At 42.4% G+C, this 16,715-nt stretch overlaps 1 protein-coding gene across 1 annotated transcript; it reads left to right on the top strand.

Moving 5' to 3' along the window:
* Positions 1–63: 63 nt before the first annotated feature.
* On the top strand, positions 64–14,946 carry LOC116376570 (histidine-rich glycoprotein-like). Its single transcript, XM_031837959.1, has 3 exons — positions 64–115; positions 11,527–11,612; positions 13,219–14,946. Exons 1-3 carry the CDS (start codon positions 64–66, stop codon positions 13,777–13,779), a joined length of 699 nt encoding a protein of 232 aa, XP_031693819.1. The 3' UTR covers positions 13,780–14,946.
* The last annotated feature ends 1,769 nt before the right edge of the window (positions 14,947–16,715 follow it).

The raw sequence follows: 16,715 nt of genomic DNA on the forward strand, positions 1-16,715 counted from the left end.
ACGCATTCGGGCAGGTAGCATTCTCCTGGCATCCGCTAACCCAGATTCATCAGATGGTGACGCATGAGTCATCATTCCAAGGAACATGTTTCCAATGTTCCAGAGTCCAATGGAGGTGAGCTTTAAAACACTCTGCATTATGCATGGTAATCTTTGGCTGGTGTGCGGCTGCTCAGCCATTTAAACCCATTTCATGAAGCTCCCGACGAACAGTTCTTGTGCTGACATTGCTTCCAGAGGCAGTTTGGATCTCGGTAGTGAGTGTTGCAACTGAGGACAGATGATTTTTATGCGCTTCAGCACCCGGTGGTCCCGTTCTTTGAGCTTGTGTGGCCGATCATTTCATGGCTGAGCCGTTGTTACTCCTAGAAGTTTCCACTTCACAATAATAGCACCGGGGCAGCTCTAGCAGGGCAGAAATTTGACAAACCTATGACGATGCCACATTGAAGGTCACTGAGCTGTTCAGTAAGACCGTTCTACTGCCAATTGTTTGTCTATGGAGATTGCATGGCTGTGTGCTCATTTTTATACACCTGTCAGCAACAGGTGTGGCTGAAATGGCTGAATCCACTCATCTGAAGCGGTGTCCACATACTTTTGTATATTTTTAGTTAACCTTTATTTAACTAGGCAAGTCAGTTTAATAACAAATTCTTATTTACAATGACGGCCTAGGAACAGTGGGTTAACTGCCTTGTTCAGGCACAGAACTACAGATTTTTACCTTATCAGCTCGGGGATTCGATCTAGCAACCTTTCGGTCACTAGGCTACCTGCCGCCCCATATAAAGTATATATCACAACATTTTAAATAAATTAATAAGCACAAACTTTAAAAAAAAAATGTTTTGTTTATTTCTCATCTGAGTAACGGTATAATCATAGTAGCCTATTTATTAATCTCTAGTTATATTTAATATATATTTTCATTCATAGGTGAACATGAGTGTTCATGCCCTGTACACTAAATAAGTGCCCAAGAGGAACAAGTTCAACCAGCAAGGGGATGGTTGTAAGACTCCAAGGGGCTGCCTTGGACCACAATCATTCGGGGAAAAGACATCAGGCTACAACAAAGGAGGGAGTGCTCAGATTCAAACAATAATTCTTCAAGGCTGCAAAGGCATTCATGGTGAAATCCATCAAGGAGGAAAAGATGTGAGTTGTTTTCAAATACCCATACTAACATACTGTATACCACATACTTAATGAGTATATACTACATTTAATTAACCTTTATTTAACTAGGCAAAATGTAACTCAGTGGGGCAAAAAAGTATTTCGTCAGCCACCAATTGTGCAAGTTCTCCCACTTAAAAAGATGAGAGAGCCCTGTAATTTATCATAGGTACACTTCAACTATGACAGACAAAATGAGAAAAAAAATCCAGAAAATCACATTGTAGGATTTTTAATGAATTAATTTGCTGATTATGGTGGAAAATAAGTATTTGGTCAATAACAAAAGTTTAGCTCAATACTTTGTTATATACCCATTGTTGGCAATGACAGAGGTCAAACGTTTTCTGTAAGTCTTCACAAGGTTTTCACACACTGTTGCTGGTATTTTGGCCCATTCCTCCATGCAGATCTCCTCTAGAGCAGTGATGTTTTGGGGCTGTTGCTGGGCAACACGGACTTTCAACTCCCTCCAAAGATTTTCTGTGGGGTTGAGATCTGCAGACTGGCTAGGCCACTCCAGGACCTTGAAATGCTTCTTACGAAGCCACTCCTTCGTTGCCCGGGCGGTGTGTTTGACATCATTGTCATGCTGAAAGACCCGGCCACGTTTCATCTTCAATGCCCTTGCTGATGGAAGGAGGTTTTCACTCAATCTCATGATACATGGCCCCATTCATGCTTTCCTTTACACGGATCAGTCATCCTGGTCACTTTGCAGAAAAACAGCCCCAAAGCATGATGTTTCCACCCCCGTGCTTCACAGTAGGTATGGTGTTTTTTGGATGCAACTCAGCATTCTTTGTCCTCCAAACACGACGAGTTGAGTTTTTACCAAAAAGTTATATTTTGGTTTCATCTGACCATATGACATTCTCACAATCTTCTTCTGGATCATCCAAATGCTCTTTAGCAAACTTCAGACGGGCCTGGACATGTACTGGCTTAAGCAGGAGGACACGTCTGGCACTGCAGGATTTGAGTCCCTTGCGACATAGTGTGTTACTGATTAGGCTTTGTTACTTTGGTCCCAGCTCTCTGCAGGTCATTCACTATGTCCCCCCGTGTGGTTCTGGGATTTTTGCTCACCGTTCTTTGACCCCACGGGGTGAGATCTTGCGTGGAGCCCCAGATCAAGGGAGATTATCAGTGGTCTTGTATGTCTTCCAATTCCTAATAATTGCTCCCACAGTTGATTTCTTCAAACCAAGCTGCGTACCTATTGCAGATTCAGTCTTCCCAGCCTGGTGCAGGTCTACAATTTTGTTTCTGGTGTTCTGTGACAGCTCTTTGGTCTTGGCCATAGTGGAGTTTGGAGTGTGACTGTTTGAGGTTGTGGACAGGTGTCTTTTATACTGATAACAAGTTCAAACAGGTGCCATTAATACAGGTAACGAGTGGAGGACAGAGGAGCCTCTTTAAGAAGAAGTTACAGGTCTGTGAGAGCCAGAAATCTTGCTTGTTTGTAGGTGACCAAATACTTATTTTCCACCATAATTTGCAAATAAATTCATTAAAAATCCTACAATGTGATTTTCTGGATTTAAAAAAATATTATAATTTTTTTTGGTCTGTCATAGTTGAAGTGTACCTATGATTACAGGCCTCTCATCTTTTTAAGTGGGAGAACTTGCACAATTGGTGGCTGACTTAATACGTTTTTGCCCCACTGTACATACTGTAAACATTTCCTTTATTTTAGTATACTATAAACAAACGGTATCATTTCAGTTCAGCATACTAGCGCTTTGCCTGTCTACCGGAAGTAAATGCTGTTGCTATGCAACCTCTTGCTAGCTTGTTAGCATACCAAATGACTAGCTAGACATTTAACAATTTTGAGTGTGTAAATACAATCTGGAGTTGTTTCATGATTAACCACTCATGGTGTGATTGTGGTAATGTACAGAAACTCACCCGACCTAGAACACCGCACAATCAAATGCAGACAGTATTACCTCCAAAGAAAATGCTATTCTTGTCACATCAGCCTTTGCTTTGGCTCCACCTCCTATCTAGCTCAGGCGTTCGGCATCGCCGTCCTTCTAGCTGTTGCCGAACCTACTGCTGGCAAACGCCCTTCACTCTTCACTATACACACCTAGTTCCAATCCCCACTGTATATATATACCCCCTCTGCCATTTGTCTTTATCGGTCGTTGCAAATGTTACTTGTTTTCTTGAGGAATTTCTCCTACTATTTCCTGAGTACTTTATATTTTACACTTTGGGTCCCTGGGCCTTTTTGTTTATGAAGACATGTTTTCATCACAACTGTGTTTGGGTGTTGTCCCGCTTTGATCTATGGTGCTTCAATAAACTCGGTAGTTATAAACCTGCGACTGCCTACTTCTCTCTACACCAGTGTTATAGTCACAGCCGTGTATATTCCCCCTCAAGCCGATACCACGGCGGCCCTCACGGAACTACACTGGCAGCATTTATTATAGCTGGGGATTTTAACAAAGCAGATTTGAGGGAAACACTACCGAAGTTCTACCTACACATTGACTGTAGTACTCGCGCTGGGAATCCACTCGACCACTGCTATTCTCTTTTACGGGATGCCTATAAGGCCCTACCCCGGCCTCCCTTTGGCAAATGAGATCACGACTCTATTTTGCTCCTTCCTTCCTATAGGCAGAAACTTATACAGGAAGTATGCTAAGGTCTATTCAACGTTGGTCTGACCAATCAGAATCCATGCTTCCAGATTGTTTTGATCACGTGGACTGGGATATGTTCCCGGGTAACCTCGGATAATAACATTGATGTATACACGGACACGGTGAATGAGTTCATCAGGAAGTGTATAGAGGATGTTGTTCCCAGTGTGACTATTAAAACCTACCCAAACCAAAAACTATGGATAGATGGCAGCATTCACGCTAAACTGAAAGTGTGAACCACCGCATTTAACCACGGCAAGGTGACTGGGAATATGCCTTCCTTCTGTAAGGCAATCAAACAGGCAAAACGTCAGTACAGAGACAAAGTGAAGTTGCAATTCAAGGGCTCAGATATGAGACATATGTGGCAGGTCTACGGACAATCAAGGTTTACAAAGGGAAAACCAGCCACGCCGCAGACAACGACATCTTGCTCCTAGACAAGCTAAACACCTTCTTCGCCCGATTTGAGGATAACACAGTGCCATTGACGCGGTCCGCTCCCAAGGATTGTGGCCTCTCATTCTTCGTGGCTGACGTGAGTAAGATATTTAAGCGTGCTAACCCTCACAAGGCTGCTGGCCCAGGAGGCATCCCTAGCCGTGACCTCAACCTATCACAGTCTGCTGTCCCCACTTACTTCAAGATGTCCACCATTGTTCCTGTACCCATGAAGCAAAGGTAACTGAACTAAATGACTATCGCCCCGTAGCACTCACTTCAGTCATCATGAAGTGCTTTGAGAGGCTAGTTATTAAGGACCATTTCACTTCTACCTTACCTGACACCCTAGACCCACTTCAATTTGCTTACCGCCCCAATAGACACATAGACGATGCAATCGACATTACACTGCACACTGCCCTATCCCACTTGGACAATAGGAATACCTACAGTATGTAAGAACGCTGATCATTGACTACAGCTCAGCCTTCAACACCATAGTATCCTCCAAGCTCATCATCAATCAACCATAGTAGGCCTGATTACCAACAACAACGAGACAGTCTACAGGGAGGGGGTGAGGGCCCTCTCCGTCAATGTCAACAAAACGAAGGAGCTGATCGTGGACTTCAGGAAAAAGCAGATGGAGCACCTCCCTATCCACATTGACGGGACTGCAGTGGAGAAGGTGGAAAGCTTGAAGTACCTCGACCCATTCAGACAGTGTGGAGCTTCTATCTCAAGGACATCAGACTTTGAGGCCATCTCAAGGCCATCAGACTGTTAAATGGCCATTACTAGCTGGCTACCACCCGGTTACCCAACCCCGCACCTTTGAGGCTGCTGCCCTATATACATAGACATGGAATCACTGGTCATTTTAATAATGGAACACTAGTCACTTTTAATCATGTTTACATACTGTTTCACTCATTTCATATGTATATACGGTATTCTATTCTACTGTATTTTAGTCAATGCCACTCCAACATTGCTCGTCCTATAATTTATATATTAATTCCATTATTTTACTTTTAGATTTGTGTGTATTGTTGTGAATTGTTTGATACTACCGCACTGTTGGAGCTATGAACACAAGCATTTCGCTACAACCGCAACAACATCTGCTAAATATGTGTATGTGACCAATAAAATATGATTTGATTTGATCCGAGCGTTCAATGGCAGTCAAGCACCCAAGCTAACTGGCTAAAGTTGACTAGCTACTTCCAGACACAAATGACAGAACACCCCACTCTGACCATTTTATTCACCCAAGCAGAGCATGTTAGGCTGTCTTCATGTTATCCAGAGCATTGGAGACTGTAATTGTGCTGCTGGCAACAATTTAATTACACTTTTTTTGGCCGAGCTCTGGCACACAGACGAGAGTGCTCTGAAATGGGAGTAGATAGCCAGAATTAACAATGTCCATTTAAAAGCACAATGACTATACCACTTAGCTAAGAATGATGTGAATAATCAAGTCAATTAACGTTGGGTAGTTAGGTAGCAGATAGTTAATATACTGCCTGGCAAGTTCGATGTATTAGTAGCCAACTAGCGTTAGGTAACTAGCTAACATGCCAGTACATACTGCTCTATTGCTATGCGGTTCGTAAGGATAGCGTAGCTAACAAATTGTCAGTCAACATAACATGTAATGTAACTGATTTGAAAAGTCATTACTTTATTACATTGCTCAACATTTTCTGAACATTTGTCATAATTAGTTAAAGCAATGAATTTGTATCCGCTCTCGTCAGACTTCAGCTGCATATTTTTCCGCCATTTTCTTCAAAACTGAAAACGGTGTGAAGCCACACCCATTTTCTTTATAATTGCATTATGGGCCCTAAAAGCACGAAAATAGTGTCCACTGCTTGTATACTTCATATTTTGGCTAATTTAGTACGACATCTGGGAACTTTTGGCATACTAACTATATCCATACTATGACCAATAAGCATACTATATACTCATGTCACAAATAGTACTGTTAGTATGAATATTTGAACACGGCTGTGGTGTTTCTGATCTAAGCTCCTACATGGCAACGTTGACCAGCGTTGTACCAATCAATGGTACATAGGTGTTATTTAAAATATATATATATATATATTTCACCTTTATTTAACCAGGTAGGCCAGTTGAGAATAACTTCTTATTTACAACTGCAACCTGGCCAAAACAAAGCAAAGCAGTGCGACAAAAACAACACATATAGACACAGATAGTTGACAATATGGTGTGAAGATAAATGCAATGCTTGTCTGCTTCGAAATAAATGGGTTATGCATCTTAATGACCCACAAATATAAAAAGTGGAAGTGTTAAACGTAGCTCTCATGCTGGAAAAGGTTAGAGACTGGTCTAAGATCTCCAACTAGCTGCTTGGTGTAGTTACCATTGCTTTCCAATAGATAGCAGCCTTAGCTAGATGAAGTCAGAACTCTAGAAACAGGGTCAGGGGGTTGATGCATGTTCAAAGCAGTTTTATCTTCCAAGCTAGTTTCTCTGGCTACACTTGAACCTGTTGTTATAGTGGACTAAGTGAATTTATACAATTTTTTAGAAACCTACAAAATGTATGCACATGTGATTCATCGTTTTAGTTGGACAGATTGTGTAGTTTTTGTCATAAGGCATTATTACATAAGGAGCTGACATTAGTTTTAGGTAGTTGCCTTTGCATAACATTAGTTTTTAGGTAGTTTGCATGTTCAACTAGCTGGTCTAGCTAGATTACGATTCACATATAGCTAAGTTATAATTATAAAGTTTGCTTTATGTCATTATTTTGTGTCTCTTCTGTATCGCCATTAGCCTCCTGGCAGCTTATTAGTGATGAGTGACTACCATAGCTAGGAGGGCTGAGGTGATTCTCGTCTGTAGTTGGAGAGGAGGAAAGAGCTTCCTGTTTACATAGCTGAGATGATCCTCGTCTGTAGTTGGAGAGAAGGAAAGAGCTTCCTGTTTACATAGCTGAGGTGATTCTCGTCTGTAGTTGGAGAGGAGGAAAGAGCTTCCTGTTTACATAGCTGAGATGATCCTCATCTGTAGTTGGAGAGGAGGAAAGAGCTTCCTGTTTACATAGCTGAGGTGATTCTCGTCTGTAGTTGGAGATGAGAAAAGAGCTTCCTGTTTACATAGCTGAGGTGATTCTCGTCTACCGACTCCCGTCCTCTCACTTCAAAAAGATGACCTGACAGAGAGAAGTGATGACAACAAGTGCAGAACTCTAACTTGACAGTGTATTTCAAATGTAAGTAACTATGTTTTTACATGTGCTTAACAAATAGCTAACCAAGTTTTATAGCTAGCTAACACATTCAAATTAACGATCTGAGGAAATTGTTTCTGACATGTTTTATTTTATTTATTTTATTTTTATTTTACCTTTATTTAACCAGGTAGGCTAGTTGAGAACAAGTTCTCATTTACAATTGCGACCTGGCCAAGATAAAGCAAAGCAGTTCGACAGATAAAACGACACAGAGTTACACATGGAGTAAAAACAAACATACAGTCAATAATGCAGTATAAACAAGTCTATATACAATGTGAGCAAATGAGGTGAGAAGGGAGGTAAAGGCAAAAAAGGCCATGATGGCAAAGTAAGTACAATATAGCAAGTAAAATACTGGAATGGTAGTTTTGCAATGGAAGAATGTGCAAAGTAGAAATAAAAAATAATGGGGTGCAAAGCAGCAAAATAAATAAATAAATAAAAATTAAATACAGTTGGGAAAGAGGTAGTTGTTTGGGCTAAATTATAGGTGGGCTATGTACAGGTGCAGTAATCTGTGAGCTGCTCTGACAGTTGGTGCTTAAAGCTAGTGAGGGAGATAAGTGTTTCCAGTTTCAGAGATTTTTGTAGTTCGTTCCAGTCATTGGCAGCAGAGAACTGGAAGGAGAGGCGGCCAAAGAAAGAATTGGTTTTGGGGGTGACTAGAGAGATATACCTGCTGGAGCGTGTGCTACAGGTGGGAGATGCTATGGTGACCAGCGAGCTGAGATAAGGGGGGACTTTACCTAGCAGGGTCTTGTAGATGACATGGAGCCAGTGGGTTTGGCGACGAGTATGAAGCGAGGGCCAGCCAACGAGAGCGTACAGGTCGCAATGGTGGGTAGTATATGGGGCTTTGGTGATAAAACGGATTGCACTGTGATAGACTGCATCCAATTTGTTGAGTAGGGTATTGGAGGCTATTTTGTAAATGACATCGCCAAAGTCGAGGATTGGTAGGATGGTCAGTTTTACAAGGGTATGTTTGGCAGCATGAGTGAAGGATGCTTTGTTGCGAAATAGGAAGCCAATTCTAGATTTAACTTTGGATTGGAGATGTTTGATATGGGTCTGGAAGGAGAGTTTACAGTCTAACCAGACACCTAAGTATTTGTAGTTGTCCACGTATTCTAAGTCAGAGCCGTCCAGAGTAGTGATGTTGGACAGGCGGGTAGGTGCAGGTAGCGATCGGTTGAAGAGCATGCATTTAGTTTTACTTGTATTTAAGAGCAATTGGAGGCCACGGAAGGAGAGTTGTATGGCATTGAAGCTTGCCTGGAGGGTTGTTAACACAGTGTCCAAAGAAGGGCCGGAAGTATACAGAATGGTGTCGTCTGCGTAGAGGTGGATCAGGGACTCACCAGCAGCAAGAGCGACCTCATTGATGTATACAGAGAAGAGAGTCGGTCCAAGAATTGAACCCTGTGGCACCCCCATAGAGACTGCCAGAGGTCCGGACAGCAGACCCTCCGATTTGACACACTGAACTCTATCAGAGAAGTAGTTGGTGAACCAGGCGAGGCAATCATTTGAGAAACCAAGGCTGTCGAGTCTGCCGATGAGGATATGGTGATTGACAGAGTCGAAAGCCTTGGCCAGATCAATGAATACGGCTGCACAGTAATGTTTCTTATCGATGGCGGTTAAGATATCGTTTAGGACCTTGAGCGTGGCTGAGGTGCACCCATGACCAGCTCTGAAACCGGATTGCATAGCAGAGAAGGTATGGTGAGATTCGAAATGGTCGGTAATCTGTTTGTTGACTTGGCTTTCGAAGACCTTAGAAAGGCACGGTAGGATAGATATAGGTCTGTAGCAGTTTGGGTCAAGAGTGTCCCCCCCTTTGAAGAGGGGGATGACCGCAGCTGCTTTCCAATCTTTGGGAATCTCAGACGACACGAAAGAGAGGTTGAACAGGCTAGTAATAGGGGTGGCAACAATTTCGGCAGATAATTTTAGAAAGAAAGGGTCCAGATTGTCTAGCCCGGCTGATTTGTAGGGGTCCAGATTTTGCAGCTCTTTCAGAACATCAGCTGAATGGATTTGGGAGAAGGAGAAATGGGGAAGGCTTGGGCGAGTTGCTGTTGGGGGTGCAGTGCTGTTGTCCGGGGTAGGAGTAGCCAGGTGGAAAGCATGGCCAGCCGTAGAAAAATGCTTATTGAAATTCTCAATTATGGTGGATTTATCAGTGGTGACAGTGTTTCCTATCTTCAGTGCAGTGGGCAGCTGGGAGGAGGTGTTCTTATTCTCCATGGACTTTACAGTGTCCCAGAACTTTTTTGAGTTAGTGTTGCAGGAAGCAAATTTCTGCTTGAAAAAGCTAGCCTTGGCTTTTCTAACTGCCTGTGTATAATGATTTCTAGCTTCCCTGAACAGCTGCATATCACGGGGGCTGTTCGATGCTAATGCAGAACGCCATAGGATGTTTTTGTGTTGGTTAAGGGCAGTCAGGTCTGGGGAGAACCAAGGGCTATATCTGTTCCTGGTTCTAAATTCCTTAAATGGGGCATGTTTATTTAAGATGGTTAGGAAGGCATTTTTAAAAAATATCCAGGCTTCCTCTACTGACGGGATGAGATCAATATCCTTCCAGGATACCCCGGCCAGGTCGATTAGAAAGGCCTGCTCGCAGAAGTGTTTCAGGGAGCGTTTTACAGTGATGAGTGGAGGTCATTTGACCGCTGACCCATTACGGATGCAGGCAATGAGGCAGTGATCGCTGAGATCTTGGTTGAAGACAGCAGAGGTGTATTTAGAGGGGAAGTTGGTTAGGATGATATCTATGAGGGTGCCCGTGTTTAAGGTTTTGGGGAGGTACCTGGTAGGTTCATTGATTATTTGTGTGAGATTGAGGGCATCAAGTTTAGATTGTAGGATGGCTGGGGTGTTAAGCATGTTCCAGTTTAGGTCGCCTAGCAGCACGAACTCTGAAGATAGATGGGGGGCAATCAGTTCACATATGGTGTCCAGAGCACAGCTGGGGGCAGAGGGTGGTCTATAGCAGGCGGCAACGGTGAGAGACTTGTTTTTAGAGAGGTGGATTTTTAAAAGTAGAAGTTCAAATTGTTTGGGTACAGACCTGGATAGTAGGACAGAACTCTGCAGGCTATCTTTGCAGTAGATTGCAACACCGCCCCCTTTGGCAGTTCTATCTTGTCTGAAAATGTTGTAGTTTGGAATTAAAATGTCTGAGTTTTTGGTGGTCTTCCTAAGCCAGGATTCAGACACAGCTAGAACATCCGGGTTGGCAGAGTGTGCTAAAGCAGTGAATAGAACAAACTTAGGGAGGAGGCTTCTAATGTTAACATGCATGAAACCAAGGCTATTACGGTTACAGAAGTCGTCAAAAGAGAGCGCCTGGGGAATAGGAGTGGAGCTAGGCACTGCAGGGCCTGGATTCACCTCTACATCGCCAGAGGAACATAGGAGGAGTAGAATAAGGGTACGGCTAAAAGCTATGAGAATTGGTCGTCTAGAACGTCTGGAACATAGAGTAAAAGGAGGTTTCTGGGGGCGATAAAATAGCATCAAGGTATAATGTACAGACAAATGAATGGTAGGATGTGAATACAGTGGAGGTAAACCTAGGTATTGAGTGATGAAGAGAGAGATATTGTCTCTAGAAACATCGTTGAAACCAGGAGATGTCATTGCATGTGTGGGTGGTGGAACTAATAGGTTGGATAAGGTATAGTGAGCAGGACTAGAGGCTCTACAGTGAAATAAGCCAATAAACACTAACCAGAACAGAAATGGACAAGACATATTGACATTAAGGAGAGGCATGCTTAGTCGAGTGATCAAAAGGGTCCGGTGAGTGGAGAGGTGATGTGTGATCAATGACTCAGTCAATTCCAAATATACAATACTGTTAAATTGTGTTAATACTGATTATCACATTAATAAGTTGCTCTTGTGTATCATGTGCTTTATCTGTTTCAGAGTTTGAGCAAATTCCATCTGGGAGGGAAGCTGACTGCTGCCTGGGCAAAGGAAAACAATGGGAACATTTAAATAAAAAGTACAAGGTATGGATTTAGCTATTGCTTACATGATGTCTGAGCTCTACATACTACGTGTTCAAAGGATATCAAATTTCATGAAATATGGACAGGGATAAAAGTGTAGTGTATCTTAACACTACTGTGTTTTTAGACATTGAGAATCCCACCGACTGGGACAGGAACTTCTAAGGGGGAGCTTTATATATAAATGGATGAGACTATTGGGAGAGGCCCTCTATTGCACCTCCCGTTCTGGTCGCCTCAACCATTAATTCAGAGGTGGTGTGGTGGTCTCCCCTTTGGCTCAGGAGGCTAGGGAGAAAGCTAGCCCTGTGCCAAAGAAGAGGAACAATGACCTTCTGCATTTCCTCAGAGAGACAGGAGAAGAGGGACAATGAGGCTCGGGAGAAAGAGGAGAAGAGGGAGGAAGAGGCTGCCAAGAGAGGTTACAAGTTCCTCTCTCTTTTTGGGAAATGTGTAGATAAGGTGTGAGAGTTTTGAGAGAGATGTGAGTTAGGGTTTTAAAGTTACATTTTAAAGTTGAAATGGTTCAATTGTAATTAAGCAAGGGTTAACATGATCCACTGTTCCCTGTGTCTCTATATAGTTAGATATTGATAACACCATAACAACCATGTAGCAATTCAAGTGAGTTGACTTATTATGGTGAATTTTGATGCTGAACTATATTTGATGTTACAAGGGCAAAACAGGAACATGGTAAATTCAGAGAATTGTTGTTTACGTGTTTTACATCACATGTACTTCTAACCCAGCAGGGACACGGGGGGGGGGGGGGTATGCACTCACGACTGTTAGTTGCTCTGGATTTGAGCGTCTCGTAAATGACTCAAATGTAAAATCCCTACATAATCAGTGGGCCTCTTTAATGTGCTCCCAGCTGACCCTCTCTTGTGTGTGGTAATGAATCTCAATTGTAATATCCTTGATATCTCCCCTCCTTATCTCCTTCTCAAAGCACATTGGAGCAGACTATCTGAGCTTCCTCCAATGTGTTTTGTGAGAAGGAGGAGAGAGGAAGCGAGTAATCAAGGAAATTCGATCGAGATACAGCTGTTGTTCGCTCTGTTCTCACTCTTACATTACAGGTGATGGGCTGCACTTGTCTGTGTGAAGATTCTGGGGTGCTGTTTTTTGAGCGCAAGAACTAGAATAAATTGAACTGACACCTTCCATAATTCTACAGACACTCATCTGTTCTACATGATGCAGCATTGTGCCCACACTAAACACAACTCAGGGCTCTTTCTCAACCTTTTTATCCCTGTTTTTTTCACGGTCCTTCTCATCCAATAGGTTTAAGAAAGGGGTGAGGAGAGAGCATGTAAGGAAACAAGGAAATCCAATTGATGTTTGTGATTGTCCCAGAATGTATCAGAGAAGATCCAAAGTCCCTCCCCTCCGTCTCTTGGTTTAAAGAAGAATCAGAACAGAGTTGAAGGACCTTGGGCCACCTGTACAATCACATATACAGGAAACAAATGAAAGACAATTGACAAAGTTTAGGACATAAGTTGTGTTGTGTAGAACAGATCTGAACATTTCTGCATATGTTCAGCACTATTGATGATAATAAAAAGGTTATACAACACCTGTTATACACCACCAGGCCTGTCGGCTAGTCCACCAGCACCAGGCCTGTCGGCTAGTCCACCACCACCACCAGGCCTGTCGGCTAGTCCACCACCACCACCAGGCCTGTCGGCTAGTCCACCACCACCACCAGGCCTGTCGGCTAGTCCACCACCACCAGGCCTGTCGGCTAGTCCACCACCACCAGGCCTGTCGGCTAGTCCTCCACCACCAGGCCTGTCGGCTAGTCCACCACCACCAGGCCTGTCGGCTAGTCCACCACCACCAGGCCTGTCGGCTAGTCCACCACCACCAGGCCTGTCGGCTAGTCCTCCTCCACCAGGCCTGTCGGCTAGTCCTCCTCCACCAGGCCTGTCGACTAGTCCTCCACCACCAGGCCTGTCGGCTAGTCCTCCACCACCAGGCCTGTTGGCTAGTCCTCCACCACCAGGCCTGTCGGCTAGTCCTCCACCACCAGGCCTGTCGGCTAGTCCACCACCACCAGGCCTGTCGGCTAGTCCACCATCACCCAGACCGGTCAGCTTACTTAAATACACTTCCATATATAGCTCTTCATTTTCTGGTTAAAGCACAATGAAAGTAATTAATTAAACCAAAACAACATTGGTAGATGGTTGTTGAATCAATTATCTTGAGAATTTCTATACTGAACAGAAATATCAATGCAACATGTAAAGGGTTGGTTCCATGTTTCATGAGCTGAAATAAAAGATCCCAGAAATGTTCCACACGCATAAAACGCTTATTTCTCTCAAATTTTGTGCAGAAATTAGTTTACATCTCTTTTACAGAGCATTTCTCCTTTACCAAGATAATCCATGCACCTGACAGGTGTGGCATATCAAGACCCTGATTAATAAACAACATGGCAAACCAGTGGAGGAATACCACTTTTATATACTCAGAGGATTATTATTAGCATGTTTTAACCACTCCTATATTGTCCGACTTCCGCCAAAGTTGGTGCCTCTCCTTGTTCAGGCGATGTTCGGTGGTTGAAGTCACCGGCTTTCTAGCCACCACCGATCTACGTTTCTCTTTCTATGTGTTTTGTCTTGATTGCACACACCTGGTTTCCATTATGTCATCATTTATTCCCTAGTTAACCCTCTGGTTCCCACATGGTTTTGTGAGTGTTTGTTCTTTGTTATGTGGTCGCTCTTTTGTGTTGAGCTGGATTATTATTCCCTGTATGGAATTAGTTTGTGATTATTTGCAAGTAAAGTAGGTTTTTACTCAGTTCTGTGTCCTGCGCCTCACTCCGTCCTACCTGCTGCACACTGACACATGACATATATAAATGGTAGATTATCGGACACAGTGTTCAATTTCATTATTACTGAAACAGGATCCAAGTGGTATTGTTAATGGGATTTATCTGTTAATTGAATGACTAGAGTATTCCACCCTGAAACCATATAATTGTATGGAATTGATTAGAATGTATAAAATTATAACCAATAAATGTGTAGTTCTAGTCAGAATTAGGGTAAAACAATATAGCTAATGTTTATGTCTTTATAGTGTCTTAAAAACAGACAGAAAACAGAATTCGTTAGGGGCCACTGAGAGATTTGGGAAAGAACGTGGAGTGATTCTCACAATCCCTAATCTTTGTCGGCTGGGTAGCAGGACATTGTGTGCTAATGTTAGTGTGAATGTGTTTGCGTGAGAAGCCAGTATAAAATGACTGGTTTTGTACAACAGAGGAGCGCTCTCGTAAATAAACTTTCTGACTATTGTAGCTGGGCCTCCGTCTGATTCATTTCAACCAGTTTCTTACAAATTCTGTGTTTCAGGCTGAGTAGTTAACTGAATGAACATTGAGAACATAATTCTTGTGAGAGGTATATACAGTATAAAGATCCAGTCCATTGAAAAAACTGTAGGCCTCTTACACTTCAGTGTTGTGATGCAAAGATTCTAGCTAGCTGCTGAGCGCATAGAATTAAAAAGGTTTTGTCAGATATTATTCATCCTAATCAGACAGGCTTTTTACATGGATGATACACTGGAGATAAGACAAGTATTGGAACACTATGAAATATCAGAGAAACCAGTCCCGGTTTTCAAAGATGACTTTGAAAAGGCTTTTGATAAAGTACGACTGGAGTTTATATATAAATGCCAAGAATATTTCCATTTTGGAGAATCTCTTATAAAATGGGTTAAAGTTATGTATAGTAACTCTAGCTGTAAAATAGTAAATAATGGCTACATCTCAGAAATAGAAAATAAGACAAGGTTGTCCACTATCGGCATATCTATTTATTATTGCCATCAAAATGTTAGCTGTTAAAATTACACTACCGTTCAAAGGTTTGGGGCTACTTCGAAATGTCTTTGCTTTTGAAAGGGAAACACATTTTTTGTCCCTTAAAATAACTTCAAATTGATCAGAAATACAGTGTCAACATTGTTAATGTTGTAAAGTACTATTGTAGCTGGATACGGCAGATTTTTTAAATGTATATCTACATAGGCGAACAGAGGCCCATTATCAGCAACCATCACTCACTGTGTTCCAAATGCATGTGGTGCTAGCTAATCCAAGTTGATCATTTTAAAAGGCTAATTGATCATTAGAAAACCCTTTTACAATTATGTTAGCAGTTGTCCTGATTAAAGAAGCAATAATACTGGTCTTCTTTAGACTAATTGAGTATCTGGAGCATCAGAATTTTTGGGGTTCGATTACAGGCTCAAAATGGCCAGAAACAAATAACTTTCTTGTGAAACTTGTCTATTCTTGTTCTGAGAAATGGCTATTCCATGAAAGAAGTTGCCAAGAAGCTGAAGATCTCGTACAACGCTGTGTACTACTCCCTTCACAGAACAGCACAAACAGGCTCTAACCAGAATAGAAAGAGTGGAAGGCCCCGGTGAACAACTGAGCAAGAAGACAAGTATATTAGAGTGTCTAGTTTGAGAAACAGACGCCTCATACGTCCTCAACTGGCAGCATCATTAAATAGTACCTGCACACATTAAATAGTACCTGCACACCACCTGCACACCAGTCTCAACGTCAACAGTGAAGAGGCGACTATGGGATGCTGGCCTACGTACCAGTAGCAAGACTGTGCATTAATGCTACCTTAATGCTAGTCATTGAGTCAAGATAGGTACGTAGAACCACATGATGACATTCAGTGCATACATGTACAGTACAGCACTCCTTTAAAAGTATTTTTTAACAAAATTGAAATAATTTAAATAGTTTTGTCATGTTTGCCGCTATGTGGCGTAGACACACTCATGTGGCAGGTTAAATTTGTAGTTGGCAATGATTTTTTTTTTAAATAATGTTTTAAAATGGTTGACTATTGGCCCCTGACCACTACCTGATGCGTGGCCGCGCGTATTGTTGACCGCTATAGTTGACAAATAGCCTCTTTTCCTCGCATCTTTTCAGTTTGATCATTTAGATTGCTACTATGATAAATGCTATCAATGTGCATAATATCTAACACGTGTGGCAAGGGTAGGGGAAAAAAAGGTGAAACGCTAATG

This window comes from Oncorhynchus kisutch, linkage group LG12, assembly GCF_002021735.2.
Source record: "Oncorhynchus kisutch isolate 150728-3 linkage group LG12, Okis_V2, whole genome shotgun sequence".
Classification (NCBI taxonomy): Eukaryota; Metazoa; Chordata; class Actinopteri; order Salmoniformes; family Salmonidae; genus Oncorhynchus; species Oncorhynchus kisutch.